General features: G+C 45.8%; 1 protein-coding gene across 1 annotated transcript; it reads left to right on the top strand.

The window, feature by feature from the left end:
* The first annotated feature begins 3,728 nt into the window (after positions 1 to 3,728).
* Positions 3,729 to 20,730, top strand: LOC102392458 (orphan sodium- and chloride-dependent neurotransmitter transporter NTT5). Its single transcript, XM_044931085.2, has 12 exons — positions 3,729 to 4,140; positions 9,211 to 9,471; positions 9,610 to 9,767; positions 9,875 to 10,001; positions 10,151 to 10,329; positions 11,759 to 11,869; positions 12,063 to 12,301; positions 17,696 to 17,882; positions 18,321 to 18,522; positions 18,666 to 18,825; positions 19,318 to 19,483; positions 19,700 to 20,730. Exons 2-12 carry the CDS (start codon positions 9,249 to 9,251, stop codon positions 20,195 to 20,197), a joined length of 2,250 nt encoding a protein of 749 aa, XP_044787020.2. The 5' UTR covers positions 3,729 to 4,140; positions 9,211 to 9,248; the 3' UTR covers positions 20,198 to 20,730.
* Positions 20,731 to 22,037: the final 1,307 nt, after the last annotated feature.

The following is a 22,037-nucleotide window of genomic DNA, read 5'->3' as shown; positions in this document are numbered from 1 at the left end:
CTCATGATGTACTCTGCATATAAGTTAAATAAGCAGGGTGACAATATACAGCCCTGACATACTCGTTTCCTGATTTGGAACCAGTCTGTTGTCCAATGTCCAGTTCTAATTGTTGCTTCTTGACCTGCATACAGATTTCTTAGGAGGCAGGTCAGGTGATGTGGTATTCCCACTTCTTTAAGAATTTTCCACAGTTCATGTGGTCCACATAGTCAAAGGCTTTGGCTTAGTCAATAAAGCAAAAGTAGATGTTTTTCTGGAACTCTCTTGCTTTTTTAATGATCCAACAGATGTTGGATCCAGCAATTTGATCTCTGGTTCCTCTGCCTTTTCTAAATCCAACTTGAACATTTGGAAGTTCACAGTTCATGTACTGTTGAAGCCTGGCTTGGAGAATTTTTAGCATTACTTTGCTAGCATGTGAGATGAGTGCAATTGTGCGGTAGTTTGAGCATTCTTTGGCATTGCCTTTCTTTGGGATTGGAATGAAAACTGACCTTTTTCCAGTCCTGTGGCCACTGCTGAGTTTTCCAAATTTGCTGGCATATTGAGTGCAGCACTTTAAGAGCAGCATCTTCTAGGATTTGACATGGCTCAACTGGAATTCTGTCACCTCCATTAGCTTTGTTCGTAGTGATGCCTCCTAAATCCCACTTGACTTTGCACTCCAAGATGTCTGGCTCTAGTCCAGTGATCACACCATCGTGGTTATCTGGGTCATTAAGATCTTTTTTTTACAGTTTTTTTAATGTATTTTTGCCACCTCTTCTTAATCTCTTCTGCTTCTGTTAGCTCCATACCATTTCTGTCCTTTATTGAGCCCATCTTTGCATGAAATGTTCCCTTGGTATCTCTAATTTTCTTGAAGAGATCTCTAGTCTTTCCCATTCTATTGTTTTCCTCTATTTCTTTGCATTGTTCACTTAGCTCACAGTTTCATTGAGTTAGACAAGGCTGTGGTCCATGTGATCAGTTTGATTAGTTTTCTGTGACTGTGGTTTTCATTCTGTCTGCCCTCTGATAAGGATAAGAAGCTTATGGAAGCTTCCTGATAGGAGAGACTAACTGATGGGGAAACTGGCTCTTGTTCTAATGCCATGATGGGGCCATGCTCAGTAAACCTTTAATCCAATTTTCTGTGGATGGGCAGGGCTGTGTTCCCCACTCTGTTGTTTGACATGAGACCAAACTATGGTGGAGGTAATGAAGATAATTCAGGGAATGAAGATCATGGCATCTGGTCCCATCACTTTATGGCAAATAGATGGGGAAACAGTGGAAACAGTGTCAGACTTTATTTTTTTTGGCTCCAAAATCACTGCAGATGGTGATTGCAGCCATGAAATTAAAAGACGCTTACTCCTTGGAAGAAAAGTTATGACCAACCTAGATAGCATATTGAAAAGCTTTGCCAACAAAGGTCCGTCTAGTCAAAGCTATGGTTTTTCCAGTGGTCATGTATGGATGTGAGAGATGGACTGTGAAGAAAGCTGAGCGCCTAAGAATTGATGCTTTTGAACTGTGGTGTTGGAGAAGACTCTTGAGAGTCCCTTGGACTGCAAGGAGATCCAACCAGTCCATTCTGAAGGAGATCAGCCCTGGGATTTCTTTGGAAGGAATAATGCTAAAGCTGAAACTCCAGTACTTTGGCCACCTCACGCGAAGAGTTGACTCACTGGAAAAGACTCTGATGCTGGGAGGGATTGGGGGCAGGAGGAGAAGGGGACGACAGAGGATGAGATGGCTGGATGGCATCACTGACTCGATGGACGTGAGTCTGAGTGAACTCTGGGAGTTGGTGATGGACAGGGAGGCCTGGCGTGCTGCGATTCATTGGGTCGCAAAGAGTTGGACATGACTGAGCAACTGAACTGAACTGAACTGAATGAAGATAATGTTGACTCTGAGGTAATACACAAATGCTTGCACCTTGTTAATTGCACCTTGTGATTTCATGGCTGCAGTCACCGTCCACAGTGATTTTGAAACCCAAGAAAATATAATCTGTCACTGCCTCCACTTTTTCCTCTTCTATTTGCCAGGAAGTGATGTGACCAGATGCCATAATCTTAGTTTTTTGAATGTTGAATTTTAAGCCAGTTTTTTTGCTCTCCTCTTTCACCCTCATCAAGAGGCTCTTTAGTTCCTCTTCACTTTGTGCCTTTAGAGTGGTATCATCTGCATATCTAAGGTTGTTGATATTTCTCCCGGCAATCTTGATTCCAGGTTGAGGTTCATCCAACCTACCATTTCGAATGATTTACTTTGCATATAAATTAAATAAACAGGATGACAATATACAGCCTTGACATACTCCTTTCCCAATTTTGAACCAGTTTGTTTTTCCGTGTAAGGTTTTAACTGTTGCTTCTTGACTGGCATACAAGTTTCTCAGGAAACAGGTAAAGTGGTCTGGTATTCCCATCTCAAATCTCAGGAGACAGGTAAAGTGGGCTGGTGTTCCCATCTCTTTAAGAATTTTCCAGTTTGTTGTGATTCACATAAGTCAAAGGCTTTTGTGTAGTCAGTGAAGCAAAAGTAGATGTTTTTCTGGAATCCTCTTGCTTTCTGTATGATCCAGCGAATGTTGGCAGTTTGATCTCTGGTTCCTCTGCCTTTTTCTTCGTGGATCATACTTTGAGTTATATGGTTTAATTGACATTAGAACCATCTGTTTTTTTAAAGGTTAAACAAAACTCAGCACTGAACCCATCTGGTCCCAGTGCCTGTATCAATGGTAGACCTCTACTCATCTTCTAAATCATTTCTATTGATTCCTCCTACCCCCAAATTCTTGGATCATTTTTTAACAATTTAAACTTGCTAAATGATATCAGTGTCCTCTAGGATTTTAGATTTGTTGACCTAGAATTTCATATAGGATTCCCTTAAAATTCTAATTTTGGTGACGATGTTGCTTTTCTCATTCTTAATGTTGTATACTTTTATTTTTACTTTTTTAAAATCAGGCTCACAAGCAGCATTTGGATTATTTAGATTTTTTTTTTTAACTTTTTTCACTTTCTGTTGTATTAATCTCACCTTTTATTTTATTATACTGTTTCTAGCTTGTTTGGGTGTTATTCTGATTTCTTAGGGGGACTATTAAGTTCCTTTTATGCTTTATCTTTAGTAATGAATTCACCTATTAAAATCCGGAGATGCAATACCACCAAACTACTATCTGCCTAGCAACAGATGATCTCACTCTAGCCACAGCAAGGGATCCTCCTCAAAGAATAAACTTGGAGAGAAGATCCTCCAAGAAGGCAGGGATCATGATGGGGTGAAAGGAGTGGGAAGAACTGAACTATGCATCACACTTAAGCGCGCAGATCCTCAGGTTTCAAAGCTCTGGGAACCGTGGGGAATGCGGCTTCCTTCAGAGAGATAAGTCCAAGACGCCCGCAGCGGCCTACAGACTGTGGGTCCGAAGCTTAGAACAGTGAGTCCACAGGGGCTGGGATAGGGGTCTGAAGAAGGCAGGCACCGCAGATGCGAGCGCATCTTCAAGGTAAATTGCCTAACTCACCTTTCGGCTACAGTGAGATATTAAAATCTCCTCTGACCCCAGTGGCAAATGGTTTGCACCGGCCTTCATACCCTCGTCGCGTGCCCAGGCCGCCCCTCCCCCCACCCCCCCCCAAGCGCCCGCAAAAGCGACCGGTCTTGTCCAGATGGCGCGTGTCAGTGGCGGGTAAAGGTGGGGGGTGGTCCCAGTTCCTGACCTCTCTGGGAGCCAGGCGTCTGTTCCCGCTTCCTGCATCGCTCCGCCTCTGGACGCAGACCTCGGAACTTAGCTTCTCATCTCCCTTTCTTCCCAGGAATTTAGGGGTCCAGGATGCCCTGACCCTGGGAGGGAAGGGTCGGCCCCCAAGCAGGGTAGCAAAACGCCAGCGGTTAGAGCAGAAGTCTGGTGGCCCATCCGGCCCCCTCTCTGCTCCCCCGCTCGCCTCCCCTCTCTTCCCGCTTTCTCTCTCCTCAACCAGGCCTCGGATGGGCCGGACCTGGAGACAACGACTCCTCCAGCAGGTGATGGGGCTGAGGCCGGTAGGGTTGGGATGTGATAGGCGCGGCCTTCACTGACTCTCGACTCCTGGTACTCTCCCTCTCCCGTCTGAATCAAAGAGCAAACTGCAGGTGAGAAGCCTTGAAAGGGTGACAAGGGGGTGGCTGCTGTTGGAGGTAGGGTGGGGGCTGGGAGTCGAGCGGGAAGCAGTGGGCTGTTCAGGTGCTAAACTAAACCGGCTGTGAAGCATACTCAGGAAGATTTCAGCAGACTGTAGATTTGGTTAGGTTTATATAATGACTCCAGAATATTATGTAGCCATTAAAAATCAAATTTTAAAAGAATGCCTTATTACCTAGGAAAATATTCATTATATACTCATGATATAATGGAAATGTATATTATATATATCCAATAAATCTCCAATCTGTAAGAAATAACATATATGTTCATAGAGTATATATTAATGTATATTTATATACTCTGACGTTTGGGGCTTCCCAGGTGACTCAGTGGTAAAGAATCTGCCTGCAATGCGGGAGACCCTTGGGGTGGGTTTGATCCTTGGGTGGGGAAGATCCCCTGGAGAAGGGAACAGCAACCCACTCCAGTATTCTTGCTTGGAGAAGCTCATGAACAGGGAAGCCTGGTGGTCTACAGTCCATGGGGTCCCAAAGAGTCGAACACAGACTGATTGACCAACACTCACTTTCGTGTTACATTTAACGGTATTATCCAATATATATGTTCTATAATCATATCTCATTTGTAAGAAGTAGACATATATGTATTAATAATTGTAGTTTTAAATTTTAATAATTTTAGTTTTAAAAACATTTATTTATTTATTTGGCTGCACCGGGTCTTGTTTAAGGCACACGGGATCTTCAGTCTTCGTTTTAACCATGTCTGTTTATGAACAGATATACTAAATTCTAATAAACTCACCTTTACCTATTGTTTTCCTTATGGTTAGCCCTTTCTAAGTTCTGTTTAAGGAATCTTTCTTAACCTCCACATCATGAAGATATTCTCCCATATTAATTTCTTTAGAAGCTTCCTGGATTAATTTTTATATGTTGTGAGATAATAGTCAAATTTTGTTTTTTCAATATGAATATACATTTTACCCATCATAATTAATTCTGTCATTTCCATGATCTTCTGAGTTGACATGGAATACCTCTCCAGTTACTCAAAACTTTTACTCCTCTCAGTAATCATTTGTAGGTTTTGGTATAAAGGTCTTATCTTTCGTTAGATTGGTTCCTAAACACTTGAAATATCCTCATGTTATTATAAACAGTACCTTTAATTTTTTCATTACCTATCTATTTATTGTTGGTATTAGAAATGCTATTAGTATTCCATTAACTCTGTATTCAGAAACCTTGTTATTACTCACTTATTAATCCAATTATGTACTTATGGATTCTTTTTTATTTTTCACATAAATAATGACACTTTTCCTTCTCTTTCCAAACTTTATACTCTAAAAAATCTTATTCTACTTTCTAGGACCTCATATCAATTATCTATTGCCATCAAAATGCTGTTTAATACATCACTTCAGAATTCAGTGACTTAAAACAACAGGAACTTATTACTGTGTCTCATGAGTCGTTAGGCTGGGGTCAGCAAATATGTGTGGGACTTCTGACTGATCTAAGCTAGCTTGAGCTGGGACCTCTGGAGTGGTTCAGTTCTGGTTTATATGTCTCTGTTTCAACAGATTAGTCTAGATGCGTCCTCATGGTGATAGCAAAAGAGATAGTAAGAGATAGTAAGAGAGCAAGCAACAAAGGTTTTTGCAGCCTAGTCTCTGAATTAGCACACCAGCCTAGATTCAAGTGATAGAAAAGTAGATTACAGCCTGTCTTAGTGAGAGGATCTTCAGAACATTGTGAAGGGAGTAGATAAAGGAAAAATTGAAGATTTGGGGCCATGGATGCTATTAACCTACCCAAATTTTAAATTCAGTTTGACTAGAAGGGGTGGTAGTGGGCACCTTGTCTTATTATTGACCTCCAAGGGAAGGCTTTCAAAATTTTATCACTAAGTTTGATATTTGCTGTAAGCTTTTCTGTAAATAATCTCTATGAAATTAAGAATGTTCAGTTTTAGTTGTGGTGCATGGGCTTAGTTGCTCCGAGACATGTGGGATCTTAGTTCCCTGACCAAGGATAGAACCCACGTCCCCTGCGTTGGAAGGAGGATTCAAGGATCTTCATTTTTAGTCCTACTTTCCTAAGAGTTCTTTTTTAATGAATAGTTTTTGCATTTTATCAAAAGTTTACACAAATATTGAGATGATCTTATGACTTGTATCCTTTATTGTGTTATCTTGATTGATTTTTTTTTAAACTTGTAAACTTCCCTGCATTACTGGAATAAACTCAACTCAATTGTGATGTTATATTGTTCTTATGTGTTGATGTATCTGATTTGCTAGTATTTTGTTTGGGAAAGACATAGGAATGTGATTTTCTCTTTTTTCATAATTTCCTGCCAGGTTTTGGTATTAAGGTGAGGCTGGTCTCGCTACTTTTTCTATTCTGGAAGATTTTTATTCAAGATTAGTAGTATTTATTTCTTTAATATTTAGTACAATTCATCAGTAAAATCACCAGGTCAGAAGTTTGCTATGGAGGAATATTGCTAATTAAGAAGCAATTTATTTAAAAGTTATAGGACATGTATCTTTTCAAGTTATGATTTTCTCAGGATATATGCCCAGGAATGGGATTGCTGGATCATATGGTACCTCTATTTTTAGTTTTTTAAGGAACCTCTGTACTGTTCTCCATGGAGAAGGCAATGGCACCCCACTCCAGTACTCTTGCCTGGAGAATCCCATGGACGGAGGAGCCTGGTAGGCTGCAGTCCATGGGGTTGAAAAGAGTCTAACACGACTGAGCAACTTCGCTTTCACTTTTCACTTTCATGCATTGGAGAAGGAAATGGCAACCCACTCCAGTGTTCTTGCCTTGAGAATCCCGGGGACGGCGGAGCCTGATGGGCTGCCGTCTATGGGGTCACACAGAGTCGGACACGACTGAAGCGACTTAGCAGCAGCAGCAGAAGCAGTACTGTTGTCCATAGTGGCTGTACCAATTTACAGTCCCACCAACAGAGTAGGAGGATTCCCTTTTCTCCACACCCTCTCCAGCGTTTAGCAATTTATTGTTTGTAGAATTTTTTGATGATGGCTACTCTGACCAGTTTGAGGTGATACCTCATTGTAGTTTTGATTTACATTTCTCTGAGTGCTTAGTCACTCAGTCCGACTCATTGCGACCCCATGGACTGTAGCCTGCCAAGTTCCTTGTCTGTGGGGATTCTCCAGGCAAGAATACTGGAGTGGGTTGCCATACCCTCTTTCAGCAGATCTTCCCAACCCAGGGATCGAATCCAGGTCTCCTGCATTGCAGGCAGATTCTTTACTGTCTGAGCCACCAGGGAAGCCCAATAATTAATGATGTGAGCATCTTTTCATGTGCTTTTTGGCCATCTGTATGTCTTCTTTGGAGAAATGTCCATTTAGATCTTCCAACCCGTTTTTTTTTGGCCGCACCATGACCAGTTCTCCAACCAGGGATAGAACCTCCACCCTCTGCAGTGGAAGTGCAGAGTCTTAACCACTGAACCACCAAGGAAATCCCTTTCCTCATTTTTGGGCTGTTTGTGAAGTATTTTTTTTGTTTTTAATTAAGCTGCATGAGCTGTTAGTATATCTTGGAGATTAATTCCTTGTGGTTCTCTTCATTTCAAATATTTTCTCCCATGTTGTGGCTTGTCTTTTCATTTTGCTTGTGGTTTCTTTTGCTGTGTAGAAACTTTTAAGTTTATTTTTATTTTTGTTTTCAGTACTCTAGGAGGTGGATCAAGAAAGATATTGCTGCGACATGTCAGAGAGTGTCCTGCTGATGTTTTCCTCTGGGAGTTTTATAGTACCTGGTCTTCTTGAATTCATTTTGAGTTTATTTTTGTGTTTGGTGTTAGAGACAGATTTAGGTTTAAATCTACCATCTGATTAGGTGTTTTGTACTTGTCTTATCTATTCTGTATTTCTTTTTCTCTTCTTTCTTAAATTCTTTGTACATTGATTTTTTTCATTAGTCCATTTTTTTCCTCTGATAGCTTAGGAATTATTCATTTAAACTATTGTTTTAATGATTCTCCCACATATTAAAGATATATATATATTATCAAATTATATTTATTTGTACTTTTATCCTCTTACTAGACAATGAAAAGTACTTACAGTAATTAAATTCCCATTTACCACCCTCCTAATCTTTGTTGTTATATATTTAATTCTTTACATTCCTATTTTTTTTCAGTTTCAATTTTATCCACATATTTTCATTTCAATTATTCTCAATTCTTTTCTGCATGTCTGACCTTTCTTCTGAGGTAAATTTTCTTCTTCCAGAAGAAATGTCTGTATTATTTTTGTAGTGCCAGGCTTCTGGCAACAAAACTCTATGGTTTTGTTAGTCCGAAAATGTATTTACTTCATCTTCATTCTTGAAGAATATGTTTTCTAGAAATGGAATTCCAAATTCAAAGTTATTTTCTTTCAGCACTTTAAAGATTTAATTCCACTTCCCACTTGCTGTAACAGTTATTAAATATTTTGAAATCGATCTGTTGCTTATAAGATGAGAAAAAAACTGAGTGTCAGAGAACTGAAATTATCTTCTCAAAGTCAGTAACTCATGAGAAGGGCCAAGATTGAAACTCTGGCCTTCATTGGTCTAAACCCTTTTTTAAAAAGTTAGTTTATTTATGTTTGGCTGTGCTGGGTCTTCCTGGCTGCTAGGGCTTTTTGCTAGTTTCAGAGAGCAGGGGCTACTCTTCATTGCAGTGCTCGAACTTCTCATTGCAGTGGCTTCTCTTGTTGTGGAGCAAGGGCTCTAGGGCACACGGGCTTCGAGTTGCAGCGAGTGGGCTCAGTAGCTGTGTCTCCCGGGCTGTAGAGCACAGGCTCAGTAGTTGTGGCGCATGGGCTTAGTTGCTCAGAGACATGTGGGATCTTCCCTGACCGGGAATCGAACCTGTGTCTCCTGCATTGGCAGGCAGATTCTTTACCACTGAGCCACCAGGAAAGCCCTCTAAAACCTTTTCTGTCATGGGGTTCTACAGTCTGGTATCTTGAGACATGTTCCTTAACATCTGCTCTGCTTGGTGACCCCAAGATTCCCTCAGGAGTTAGTGGGCCTGTAAGAAGAAAGTCATGGAGTCCCTTGAAGAAATATCAGAGGAAGAGTCCCCCAAAGAACGCCACACTTCCTCAACACCGTCCTGGAAGCTCACAGCCAAGGAGATTCTGGCCACCAAGACCCAAAACTACTTTGCTCAGACTAAAAGAGCTGAGAACATCTTGATCCAGGTTGCCTTCTCCATTGGTCTAAGCAGCATATGGCGGTTCCCTTACCTGTGTCATCTGAATGGAGGAGGTGAGGCCCGGGACCTGGATCCTGAGTTTAAAGAAGGAGTTTTCGGGCTGGGCACCTAGGCTCCGAGGATTTGGGGGAAGAGATAACTGGAGATTAAGAGGAGGCTGGCTGAGCACAGCTCCTGGTTCTCTTCTTCAGGCAGCTTTATCCTGGTGTACTTCTTCATGCTCCTCTTTTTCGGGGTTCCCCTCATGTACATGGAGATGATCATGGGGAAATATCTGCGCGTGGACAACATCCTGGTCTGGAAGCAGCTTGTCCCCTGGCTGGGTGGCATAGGCTACGCCAGCATACTGGTGAATGAGGGCCCAGCCAGGGGCATCCCAGCCCACCCCTTATGGTCTCCAGGCTCCCTATCTCCACCCATCCCGCCCCGCCTCAGGCCCACCGTGTCCACCCCCAGGTGTGCATCTTGGTGAGCTTGTACAACAGCATTATCATCACCTGGAGCCTCTCCTACCTAAGCAACTCCTTTCGTTACCCCCTGCCGTGGGACAAGTGCCCACTGGTGAGGAACATCAATGTCACCGGTGAGGAGAGGGAGGGGGAGGCCCAGCAGAGCCAAGGGAGGCAGGGGAACCAAGCAGCAAGAGACAGGGAGTGAGAGCCGAAGGGGAGGCAGTGGCACGCAGGGGCAGCCACCTGGTGAGGTGGTACCTGAGGGACTGGCTTCCCCCAGACCTTTCTTGCCTTCAGACTGTAACCCAACAGTACTTCTGGTACCACACCACTCTGAACGCCTCAAACCACATTGAAGAAGAGGTCGAGACCCTCGTCCTGAATCTCACCCTGGGCATCTTCACAGTCTGGTTCCTCCTCTTCTTAATCATGATGGTAGGGCTAAAGATTTCAATGCAGGTAAGCCACTCTGACTGCTGGTCTCACTACCCCTTAATCTCTGCCAGGTCCAAAGATCCTCAGGCTCCCTGCCCCCACACCATCCAACTCCTTCTTGCTGACTTCTCTTTTCCAATCCTCATGACCCACGCCCCCCCACCCACCCAGAGGGTAAGCTCAGAGGTGACCACACAGCCACTCCATCAGGGTCCTAAGGAACACGGTGTACTTGGCCTCAGCAGTGGTCACTGCTCCTCTCAAGGAGAACCGCTTATCTCCCATCTGTGGCACAGAAGAGCGCCTCAGACTGACCCAGCTCCCTCTTCCCCATCTCTCATCTGCATGTCACTGCATGTGGGGACCTGCAGACAGCCTTGTAGATCAGACCATGGCCTCATGCCCTGAGCCTGGCATACCCCACCTTCCTGCGTCTTGACAGGGCCTGTTAACCCCTAAAGGAGCCAACTGGCACTGACTTCAAAGTTTCTCATTTAGATTACTTTATTCCAATCCTTATTTCCAACCCACCCCCTTGGCACCTGGATATTCTCCTTCTGTGGAAAAGTAATGTCAGATTATCTTGGTTAACATTACCTGTACCTTCTGACACCTGTATCTATGCAAGCAACCAACTTTCATGCCAGGCATCCCTAGAAGCCCAGCTCACCATGTCTTTGCAGCCTTCAGAATAAGCCAGTCACACAAAAGTGGGTTTTACTAAAGGCTTAGTAGAGCACACGGTGGCAGGGAGGTGAGTTTCCCTCATCAATCTCTGAGCAAAAAAAAAAAAAAAAAAAAAAAATTTTTAATTTAATTCCTATTAGGCATATCATCTTCTCACAAAGTCTCTTTTCCATTTCTTCTTTTCCCCTTCAGCTATGAAGGTGTTACATCCAGTCTTCAGCCTCACTGGTTCCTCTCCCCTTTGCAGTTCTTATCCCTAAATTCAAAAATAGGCCAGAATAACCAAAGCCCGTGAATTGATTGTATCCAACTGGACCACAGGGCTTCCCTGGTGTGGTAAAGAATCTACTTGCAATGCATCCCTGGGTCAGGAAGATCCCCTGGAGAATGAAATGGCAACCCAATCCAGTATTCTTGCCTGGGAAATCCCATGGACAGAAGAGCCTGGAGGATTAGAGTCCATAGGGTCACAAAAGAGTTGGACAAGACGTAGCAACTAAACCACAACTGCACCACCATTTAAAAGCCATCTTTACCCGGGGCCTCCACCTGATTGGTGGATTTTTTTTTTCCCCCAAACAACATTGTTGTCTCCTTAGAATAATCCTCCTGTAACTCCCTCTTGTCACATACCGGCCACATTAACGCTACTCACCTCACTGTCTCCGCTCCTGCTGGCCCCTGATAACGCTTGCCTCTCTGTCCTATGCTTCCCTCCTGCCCACGTCTCCTGACTTCGGCTTTCTGTCCCGACCTCTCTGACCAGACGCTGATTTTCTCAGTATTCCTTCCCTACATCATCCTCCTCTGCTTCCTCATCCGAGGTCTCTTCTTGGAAGGTGCAATCACCAGCCTCAGACGTATGGTGACCACAGAGGTGAGGCTGGCCACTCCAAACCTTCACCCTCCTTCTCTGAGTTTCCTTCCCCTGCATCTTCTCTCCTTCTGTCCCCTGCGTACCTCTTGTCCCTCCTGTTTCCACCCCAGCCTGCCCCCTCCACCAGCCCACTGGTGGTTCTGCACTCTGAGCCCATTCCCAAACTCCTCTCACCCACCACCCCAATTGACAGTTCTCTGCCTGGGCCTCGCTGGACCTGTGGCGTCAAGCAGGAGGCCACGTGCTCTATTCCCTGGGCCTGGGCATGGGCACCATCATCTTATTCTCCTGCAAGTCTGGAGGCGACAACTATGCCCAGGTGGCCTCTTTGGTGATCCTGGTCAACTTGGTGACTTCATTGCTGACTACGTCCATCATCTTTATAGTGCTGGGGTTCTGGAGCACCACCAGTGGACACGCCTGTATCAAGCAGTGAGTAGTCGCAGCCTTGCAGATCCAAAAAGAGGTCCCCCTTCCTCTACTTCAGCAGTCCCCCAGCCTCAGGGACCTTCAAACTCAAACCTCTCCAATAACAACAACAACAAGAATAATATCACATTACTCTCAGAGAAAAACAGCTAGAAGGGAATAGTCGAATATCCATCACTTTATAGATAAGAAAAGAGTCTCAGCTATATGACTGTCCAAAGATTGGGCTTCCCTGGTGGCTTGGACAGGAAAGAATCTGCCTGCCATGCAGGAGACCCAGGTTCAACCCCTGGGTCAAGTAGATTCCATGACTGTCCAAAGGTTTCTATAAACTGCAAATGATGTAAAGAAGTTTTCAGAATCAATTGTTTCAGCTCACAGAGAGGACCGTCAGAGCATTCTGAGCCACAGTCAGCGGTTGCGGCCCAGGCAGTACACTGGAATCACTTGGGAAGACTTAGGAAAGACGCATGTCTGTGTGCTCGCACCCCCGCAGAAATTCTCATTTTCTTGGTCTGGAGTGCATTCAGGCACTGGGATTTTCTAAAGCCTCAGAGTGGAACTTTTCTTCCAGTTAAGATATTGAAGGATGCAAAAGTCCATATTTGTACAGCAGCAGCATTTTTTAATGGATAAAATAAAGATCATACTTTGCTGTACAGTTATTGAAGTGAAGTGGACCCATGAAGATTTAAAGAACTAAATCTATACCAAGAGACTACTAAAGGAAATTCTTGAGGCTGAGGGGAAGTACCCGGTTTGTATTTAGATTTCATAAAAAGTACACAGATGAAAAGTAATTTCACCTATCTAAGCTGTTCTGAACATACTTGCTAGTTTTTCAATAACTGAATGACCTAGCTTCTTTAGTTTAAATTAATTAAAATTAAATAAAATTTAAAATTCAGTTTCTCAGTTGTATTAGCCATATTTCAAGTACTCAAGCCACATCTCGTTAGTGGCCGCTGTAGACAGCACAGCTCTAGCGTAATCATCAAAAACAAAACAATAAGAGATATACGTCAAACACTAGATTCCAAATATCAGTGCCCTCCCCTGCTTCAGTTGTAACAACCAAAACTGTCTCCAGATGTTGTTAAATGTCCCTGGGGAAAAAGATGGGGGTATCACCCTCTGTTGAAAACCATTATGTTAAGGATATCAACAACAGAAAAGCAGTTACCATCATCCTTTTTAAAAAAATGTATTTACTTTATTTCATTTATGACTGCACTGGGTCGTCTTTGCTGCACACAAGCCGCCTTTAATTGTCGTGAGCAGGAGCTACTCTCTAGCTGCGGTGGGCTTCTCATTGCGGTGGCTTCTCCTGCTGCAGGGCGCAGGCTCTAGGGTGCCCAGGCTCAGTAGTGGAGACTCGCGGACTCTAGAGCACAGGCTCAGTAGTCGTGGCGCATGGGCTCAGCTGTCCTGCAGCATGTAGAATCCTCCCAGGCCAGGGATCCAACCCATGCCCCCTGCATTGACAGGGGGAAACTCAACCACTGCCAGGGAAGTCCAGTGTCATTCTTAATGGTTAATTATTGAACATTTTCCTCTAATATAAAAACAAGACAAGGGTATCTCCTTTCATCACATCTCTTCAATATTATAGTGAAGTTCCTAGCAGTGAAAGGAGGCAAAAAAGGAATATAAAAAGAATAGAGCATAGAAAGAACTAAAAGTGTCTTTATTCACAAATGGCGTAAGTATGTACTTAGAAAACCTAAAAGAATCTCCAAAAAAAAAAAAAAAACTAAAATAAATAAGTGCATTTAGGAAAGTCACAAAAATAAAAGTCCCCATACAAAAACAAACAAGTTTTTCTACATGCTAATGGCAAAAAGCCTTGACGTACTCCTTTTCCTATTTGGAACCAGTCTGTTGTTCCATGTCCAATTCTAAGTGTTGCTTCCTTACCTGCATACAGATTTCTCAAGAGGCAGGTCAGGTGGTCTGGTATTCCCATCTCTTTCAGCATTTTCCACAGTTTATTGTGATCCACACAGTCAAAGGCTTTGGCATAGTCAATAAAGCAGAAATAGATGTCTTTCTGGAACTCTCTTGCTTTATCCACGATCCAGCAGATGTTAGCAATTTGATCTCTGGTTCCTCTGCCTTTTCTAAAACCAGCTTGCACATCAGGAAGTTCACGGTTCACATATTGCTGAAGCCTGGCTTGGAGAATTTTGAGCATTACTTTACTAGCATGTGAGATGAGTGCAATTGTGTGGTAGTTTGAGCATTCTTTGGCATTGCCTTTCTTTGGGATCAGAATGAAAACTGACCTTTTCCAGTCCTGTGGCCACTGCTGAGTTTTCCAAATTTGCTGGCATATTGAGTGCAGCACTTTCACAGCATCATCTTTCAGGATTTGGAAGAGCTCAACTGGAATGCCATCACCTCCACTAGCTTTGTTCATAGTGATGCTTTCTAAGGCCCACTTGACTTCACATTCCAGGATGTCTGGCTCTAGGTCAGTGATCACACCATTGTGATTATCTTGGTCGTGAAGATCTTTTTTGTACAGTTCTTCTGTGTATTCTTGCCACCTCTTCTTGATATCTTCTGCTTCTGTTAGGTCCATACCATTTCTGTCCTTTATCGAGCCCATCTTTGCATGAAATGTTCCCTTGGTATCTCTAATTTTCTTGAAGAGATCTCTAGTCTTTCATCATGAGAAATGCTGGACTGAAAGAAACAAGCTGGAATCAAGATTGCTGGGAGAAATATCGATAACCTCAGATATGCAGATGACACCATCCTTATGGGAGAAAGTGAAGAGGAACTAAAAAGCCTCTTGATAAAAGTGGAGAGTGAAAAAGTTGGCTTAAAGCTCAACATTCAGAAAACGAAGATCATGGCATCCGGTCCCATCACTTCATGGGAAATAGATGGGGAAGCAGTGGAAACAGTGTCAGACTTTATTTTTTGGGGCTCCAAAATCACTGCAGATGGTGACTGCAGCCATGAAATTAAAAGATGCTTACTCCTTGGAAGGAAAGTTATGACCAACCTAGATAGCATATTCAAAAGCAGAGACATCACTTTGCCAACAAAGGTCCGTCTAGTCAAGGCTATGGTTTTTCCTGTGGTCATGTATGGATGTGAGAGTTGGACTGTGAAGAAGGCTGAGCGCCAAAGAATTGATGCTTTTGAACTGTGGTGTTGGAGAAGACTCTTGAGAGTCCCTTGGACTGCAAGGAGATCCAACCAGTCCATTCTGAAGGAGATCAGCCCTGGGATTTCTTTGGAAGGAATAATGCTAAAGCTGAAACTCCAGTACTTTGGCCACCTCACACGAAGAGTTGACTCATTGGAAAAGACTCTGATGCTGGGAGGGATTGGGGGCAGGAGGAGAAGGGGACGACAGAGGATGAGATGGCTGGATGGCATCATTGACTCGATGGACGTGGGTCTGGGTGAACTCCGGGAGTTGGTGATGGACAGGGAGGCCTGGCGTGCTGCGATTCATTGGGTCACAAAGAGTTGGACACGACTGAGCGACTGAACTGAACTGAACTGAATGGCAAACAGCAGTTAAATTAAAATTTAAAAAAGCAAAACCATTTACATTAGCATCAAAACCCATCAAATACTAAGGCTAAACTTAACAGATGGAGAAGGCAATGGCACCCCACTCCAGTACTCTTGCCTGGAAAATCCCATGGATGGTGGAGCCTGGTAGGCTGCAGTCCATGGGGTCGCTAAGAGTTGGATATGACTGAGCGACTTCACTTTCACTTTTCACTTTCATGCATTGGAGAAGGAAATGGAAACCCACTCCAGTGTTCTTGCTTTGAGAATCCCAGGGACGGGGGAGCCTGGTGGGCTGCCGTCTATGGGGTTGCACAGAGTCAGACACGACTGAAGTGACTTAGCAGCAAACTTAACAGAAGATGTGCAAGATCTCCATACTGAGAATTACACAGCGTTGCTGACAGAAAGACCTAAATAAGTGAAGACCTATGTTATGTTCATGGATTTGAAGAATCATTGATGTTAGGATATAAGTTCTCCCCAAACTGCCAAGTGAAATGGCAGTTCATGTCCCAGCAAACTTTACCATAGAACTGACAAGATCACTCTAAAATGTATATGGAAAGGCAAAGGATGTATATTAGTCAAAACGATCTTGAAAAAAAAAAAAAAAGTTGGAGACACACTACTTGGAATGTAAATAAGTATTATGCAGTACAATCCAGCAGTCAGGAGCAATAAACTTGATGTACATTCAGCAACGTATAGCTATCAGCAAAGAAAAAAAAAAAAAGGAGGAAAAGTAAGAAACAATGCTGTTTATAGCACAATGACACGTCAGTGACGACACACAAAACAACATATTTTTCCCACAAAGTATATCCATATTTGAAACACATGAAAGTGAGTCACTACAGAAGCAGAGGAAAGAGTGAAATTCAAAAATGAAGGAGGTCCAGTGGTGGTCCACTCTGGTGGTCCAGTGGTTGAGAGTTTGCCTCCCAATGCAGGGGACTCAGGTTTGATCCTGGGCTGGGGAACTAAGATCCCACGTGCTGTGGAGCAGCTAAGCCTGTGTGCCTCAATGGAAGGGTTCACATACTGCAACTAAGACCTGACACAGACAATAAAATAAATAGTTTAAAAAAAAATTGAAGGAGAAACAAGATCAAACACACCACTCCTCTCTGCTGGTTGAGGAAAACGTATCATGAACGGGCCTGATGAACCCAGCACTCCAAACTTAAGGTCCAAAAAGAGAAAATCTATTCATTTTCTGATGCTGCCATAACAAAGTTCCACAAACTGGGTGGCTAAAACAACAGAAATGTATTGTCTCACAGCTTTGGAGGCCAGAAGTCTGAGCTCCATGCGTTGGCAGGGCTGTGTCCTCCCTTGGGCTGTAAGGAACAATTTGTCCCATGCCTCTTCTGGTGATTTTCTGGCAGCCTTTGGTGTTCTTGTCTTGTAGATCTCACCGGCATTCTCACGTGTTCTTCTCCATGTCGTGTGTGTGTCCAGATTCCCTCTTGTTATGGAAAGATACCAGTCACAATGGATTAGGGCCCCTCGCCACTGCAATACAACCTCATCTTTAATTACTTCCACAACAGTCTTATTTCTAAATAAGGTCCCTTTCTGAGGTAGTGGAGGGTTACCACTTCAACCGGTTGAATCTGGGAGGCGGGGACACACAATTCATAACACTGAGGAATTAGCTACTGCAAATATAACATCTCCTGCTGATTAGGTGGGATCCCTAGGCCAACTGGCCCCAAGTCCATGTGGTTAGCTTCTGGTCCCTGCCCTCGTTACTCAGCTGCACTCATCTTGGGCAGCTCACTTTCCTCTTCAGTCCTTGACATCTCTGGTCTGCCGTCAGCTCTGCACCACCTTTCCTTTCCTCTCTCCCCGCTTCAGGAGCGTCTCAAAGCTGATGCAGCTGATAGACGAGGGGGTGCTGCCTCAGAATGCCAAGCCCCCCAAAGACATCCTGCTGCTGCCCACCCTGGACTACATAAAATGGATCAACAGTCTCCCGGGCCATCTCCGGCAACAGGTCATCCACTTATCCCCATCCTGCAGCATCAAGGTGCAGAAGGAAATGGTGCGTGTTTGGGAACAGGAGGGGAGTTGGAGTCCTTAACGGCCCCAGAGGACCTAGGGATCTGCATTTCCTAGGGTCCTTGGCCGGGGTTGGGGGCCACCTAATCATCTTCTGAGGCAAGGTAACCGTTATAATCACTTTTCCACCACCATTTCATATGTGCCCAGGCCTCTGGGGAAACTGTCCCTCTAATTCTCACATTGACCTCAGGATCCTCATGTATTAGAGATGGAAACCGAGGCCTCAAGAGATTAAGCTCTTGGATTTATGTAGTCCAGGGTGGGCAGCAGTTCCTGAAACCAAGAAGGGCAATTGGACCATCCATCACCACTCTGGCCTCTTTCTTCCACCCAAGGCAGACATTGCTAACTGATCACTGCACCATTTCCCTCCCCGCATCCAGACCCACCACTGCCTCAGAGCCCTTCTCCCCCACAGTTCATGGAGGGCCCCGGCCTGGCACTCGCAGCCTTCTCCCAAGTCGTCTCGTTGTTCCCTGGCTCCTCTTTCTGGGCCATCCTCTTCTTCATGGCCCTGCTCATCATAGGCTTGAGCAACTTGATGAGGCTCTTGGAAGGCATTGTCTTTCCCCTCCAGAACTCCATCTCCATCTTCAGGAATTATCCCAGGATACTCTCAGGTACTGTGGATTCTCACCCCAGTGACAGCCTTGCCTTTGGCCCCTCCTTATCCGGCCACCCCCAGTCTCCAGGGCTCACTTTGACCCCTGAACCCAGCCCTACACATAGACCTCAAGTGTGGCCAAACCTGCCCCTGCCTTAGCGATCGTCTGCTTGGGAGGTTTTCTGGGCAGCCTCATCTTCACCAGTCGTGCTGGCAGCTACATAATGTACTTGTTTGATGACCTCCTGGTCCCACTGACCCTCATCATCACCGTGGTCTTCCAGAACATGGCCCTGGCTTGGATCTATGGAGCTGGGAGGTGAACGCCCAAGCCCCCAGGGTTTGTCCAGCCAGGGAACCCTCCTCCCACCCTGGGTCTCTGAGGAGAGTTGGGGCCTGGTCTGGTCCCTCAGTCCTTCCCACAGCAGGGAGGTGCGGCTGAGGGTGCAGGGGTACAGGAGGGAGTGATCTGAGGGAATAATCTGAGGCTGGGGGGCCCTAATGGGACAAGCAGTCAGGATCCAGGGGACTCAGGGACCCTGCCATTGGCCACATGGGCTATTCTGAAGACAAAAGGCTGGGAGTGATGCATTCCCCCAGGATTGGGGGTGGGGGGGCGGTGTTTCCCGTGGGGAGACTAGATGCAAGAGCCAACCCCAAGGAGGGCCTGGCAGGACTTGGCAGCTCTTAAATGTTGAGAACTTGTGAGAGAACCAGATGCCTGGAAAGCCCACCCTCCTAAGGGCCCCAGACCCCGGCGGCCAGAGGAGGGCTCCCTTCCAGACGTCCCTGACCGTTGCCCCCACCCCAGGTTCAGGGAAGAAATGTTCAGTGAGATGGGCCGCCCTCTGTGGCCCTTCTCCTCATTCCTGTGGTGCTACGTGACCTTGCCAGGGCTGCTGGCCCTCCTCACCATCTGCCTCATGCAGCTGTACCAGGGGACACACCTCTACTACACTGCCTGGAATACCAGTGAGGTGAGACTGCCCCACCCTGGCCTCCCACGCCCACCTTGGGGACCCCTTGTGAGAGGACACCCCGCAGGACCCCAAGTCTGGGCTCCTATGGTCTCCAGGGGCCCTTTGACCAGCTTGCCAGCCCCTGGGAAACCTGATCCCCAGCAGCATGTGGACTGAGACCCCACCACCGCTGCCTCTTCCTCCCACCCTGGTCTCCTCTCTCTCTGCCCCCAGAGCCAGGAAGTGAAACATCTCTACCCGCAGAACAGCCTGGGCTGGGTCATCTTCCTCAGCATCCTCACCTTCCTGCCGATTCCAGTCCACCCACTCCACCAGTGGTGGTCCCTCCAGGACTACGTTGCCCCGGATCCCTTTGAAAAGCTAATGTCTAAAAAGACACCCATGCTGTCCTCCATGTCCTCACAGAGGCCGAAGCACCACTCGGTGAAGTCCCAGGAGAGAACCAGCAACGCCTCAACCAGAGGGTTAAGTATGTCCTTACTCAGGTCGCTGAAACCCGAGTCAGGGTGTCTCAGCCAGGACTCAGAGAAGTATGAGGGCTCCTCCTGGTTCAGCCTGCCTCTACTGACCTCCCTGTCGTCTTCCTTGACCATAAGGAGTGCCAGCCTCCGTGTCTCAAGGCAGGTGAGCCCAGCCTCGATAAACACAGACAACAGCTACAAGGGCGGGGAGACCAAGGAAGAAAGCCCAAAAGAGAAATCTGTTCAGTAACTTGCGACACCGCCCACCTTTTCCAAGGCAGCAAGTCTGTCCAATGACTGGCGGCATTTGTGAACATTTTTCTACAGAAATAGTTGGTTCTGACAAAAGGGAGGGGAAGGGGCACGTGGAAAACTTGCCTAGCAATCGATGACATCAGCCATTTGACCTTGGAAGGAAATGCACAACCCGGACGCTCCTTCCTCCCCTCCACCACTTTTGCTCAGTGGAACACTCTGCTTTGGGATGGAGGAACTCAGAAGAAGAAGTCACCTCCATTGCTACCAGGACTGGACCTGGTGCCCCTTTCCCCCTGCGAAGTGGGGGCACCATGCTGGCATGATGGCATGGGCATCACAGCACTTCCCAGGACCCAACTTCCAGTTACCATGGAAGACAGACAACGTTCTCTCCAACGCCCCCACCTCTGCCACCAGACTGGACTGGTGGGGTGGCTGACCTCTCGGGGGCTGCTCTCTCAGAATGAGGCTGAGACAACAATGCTGTGAGTTAATAAATGGGTCCTCTGGGACCCCACCCCGCTATGCACAGGCCTCGGGCATAGTGTTCTTTGGGTGAACAGCCCAGATGTCAGCCTCCGCCCGCAAATACACCCTCCAAACTGCCAACCTCTGGCAAACTGAGCATCCAGTCTGGTGACCCCAGTTTCCCCCTGCCTTTGAGACCCTTCTGTGTCCTGGAGTTGAGCCAAATTGTGTGGGGAACTTGGCAGCAATCAGTGTCACTCAATCCAGAACGTGTGTTAATCCCTAAAGCTAATTTGGTAATTGGTGGCCATAGTGAATTTACCCCATAACTCTCCTCTCACAACTCCTACCAAGAGGGAAGTATGCCTAGAACATTCTGATCGCCGCTGGCTGGCTGTTATGCTTCATTCTTACTTGGGATAGAGGCCTTCACCCGTAGTTGGTGGGTCACCGGGTTTCCATGAGATCAGGAACAGGGAATCATAGAGAACTTGGGCCTTATTAGGGTTTTCTGTGGGAGCTAGATAACACCGCCCTGCCTCCTGAATGGGCTTCTCTGGTGGCTCAGACGGTAAAGAATCCACCTGCAATGCAGGAGACCTGGGTTGCGGGAGACCTGGGTTCGATCCCTGGGTTGGGAAGATCCCCTGGAGAAGGGCACGGCAACCCACTCCAGTATTCTGGCCTGGAGAATACGCATGGGCATTGGAGCCTGACGGGCTACAGTCCATGGGGTCGCAAAGAGTGGGACGTGACTGAGAATCTAAGCCCAGCACAGCCTCTCTGAATGTCACATGGAGTTAAGGCAGCTGGGGGGCAGGGCTGGAGGACCTAGGCCCTTTCTGGAAGCCACACCCCTTAGCGACTTCCTGGGCAAAAACCCTTCTCTCCCACTGCCTACCCCCAAAGGTCATGACCTTGAGAATCAATGCCAGCTTCCATCATCCCCAACTCTGGTTCCCAATCACTTCTCAACTCTTCACGTGCACCTTTATTTACCTCAAACATGTCTAAACATCTTTTATGACACTCCTTTATCAGCACCCACTTCCTGAAAAAACATTCCCAACCTAGGTAGAAACTTTACCTGTGAACTCCCGTTATTCTATATACCTGATGTCAGTTAAGTTTCATTTGTTTTGCTCACTGGTTTAAAAAAAAGTAGATGTAAGTAGAAATTCTAAATTTTTCTTCCTGCATTCCCAATGTAATGGCTTCTCCAACCCCGTTTGGAGAGCCCTGAAAGAGGCAGAGGTCCCCAGGCCCTTCCTGCCCTGAGACTCCCCTTGTGGCCTCCTGCCTCCTCCCTTACTCTCCATGGACCCTCGGTCTAGGATGACCCAGCTCCGGAAGCGGGAGGTGAG

The sequence above is a fragment of the Bubalus bubalis genome, chromosome 18 (assembly GCF_019923935.1).
Source record: "Bubalus bubalis isolate 160015118507 breed Murrah chromosome 18, NDDB_SH_1, whole genome shotgun sequence".
Taxonomy (NCBI): Eukaryota; Metazoa; Chordata; class Mammalia; order Artiodactyla; family Bovidae; genus Bubalus; species Bubalus bubalis.
Note: the sequence above shows the minus strand (reverse complement) of the source record. Positions and strands in the feature narration are given on the sequence as shown.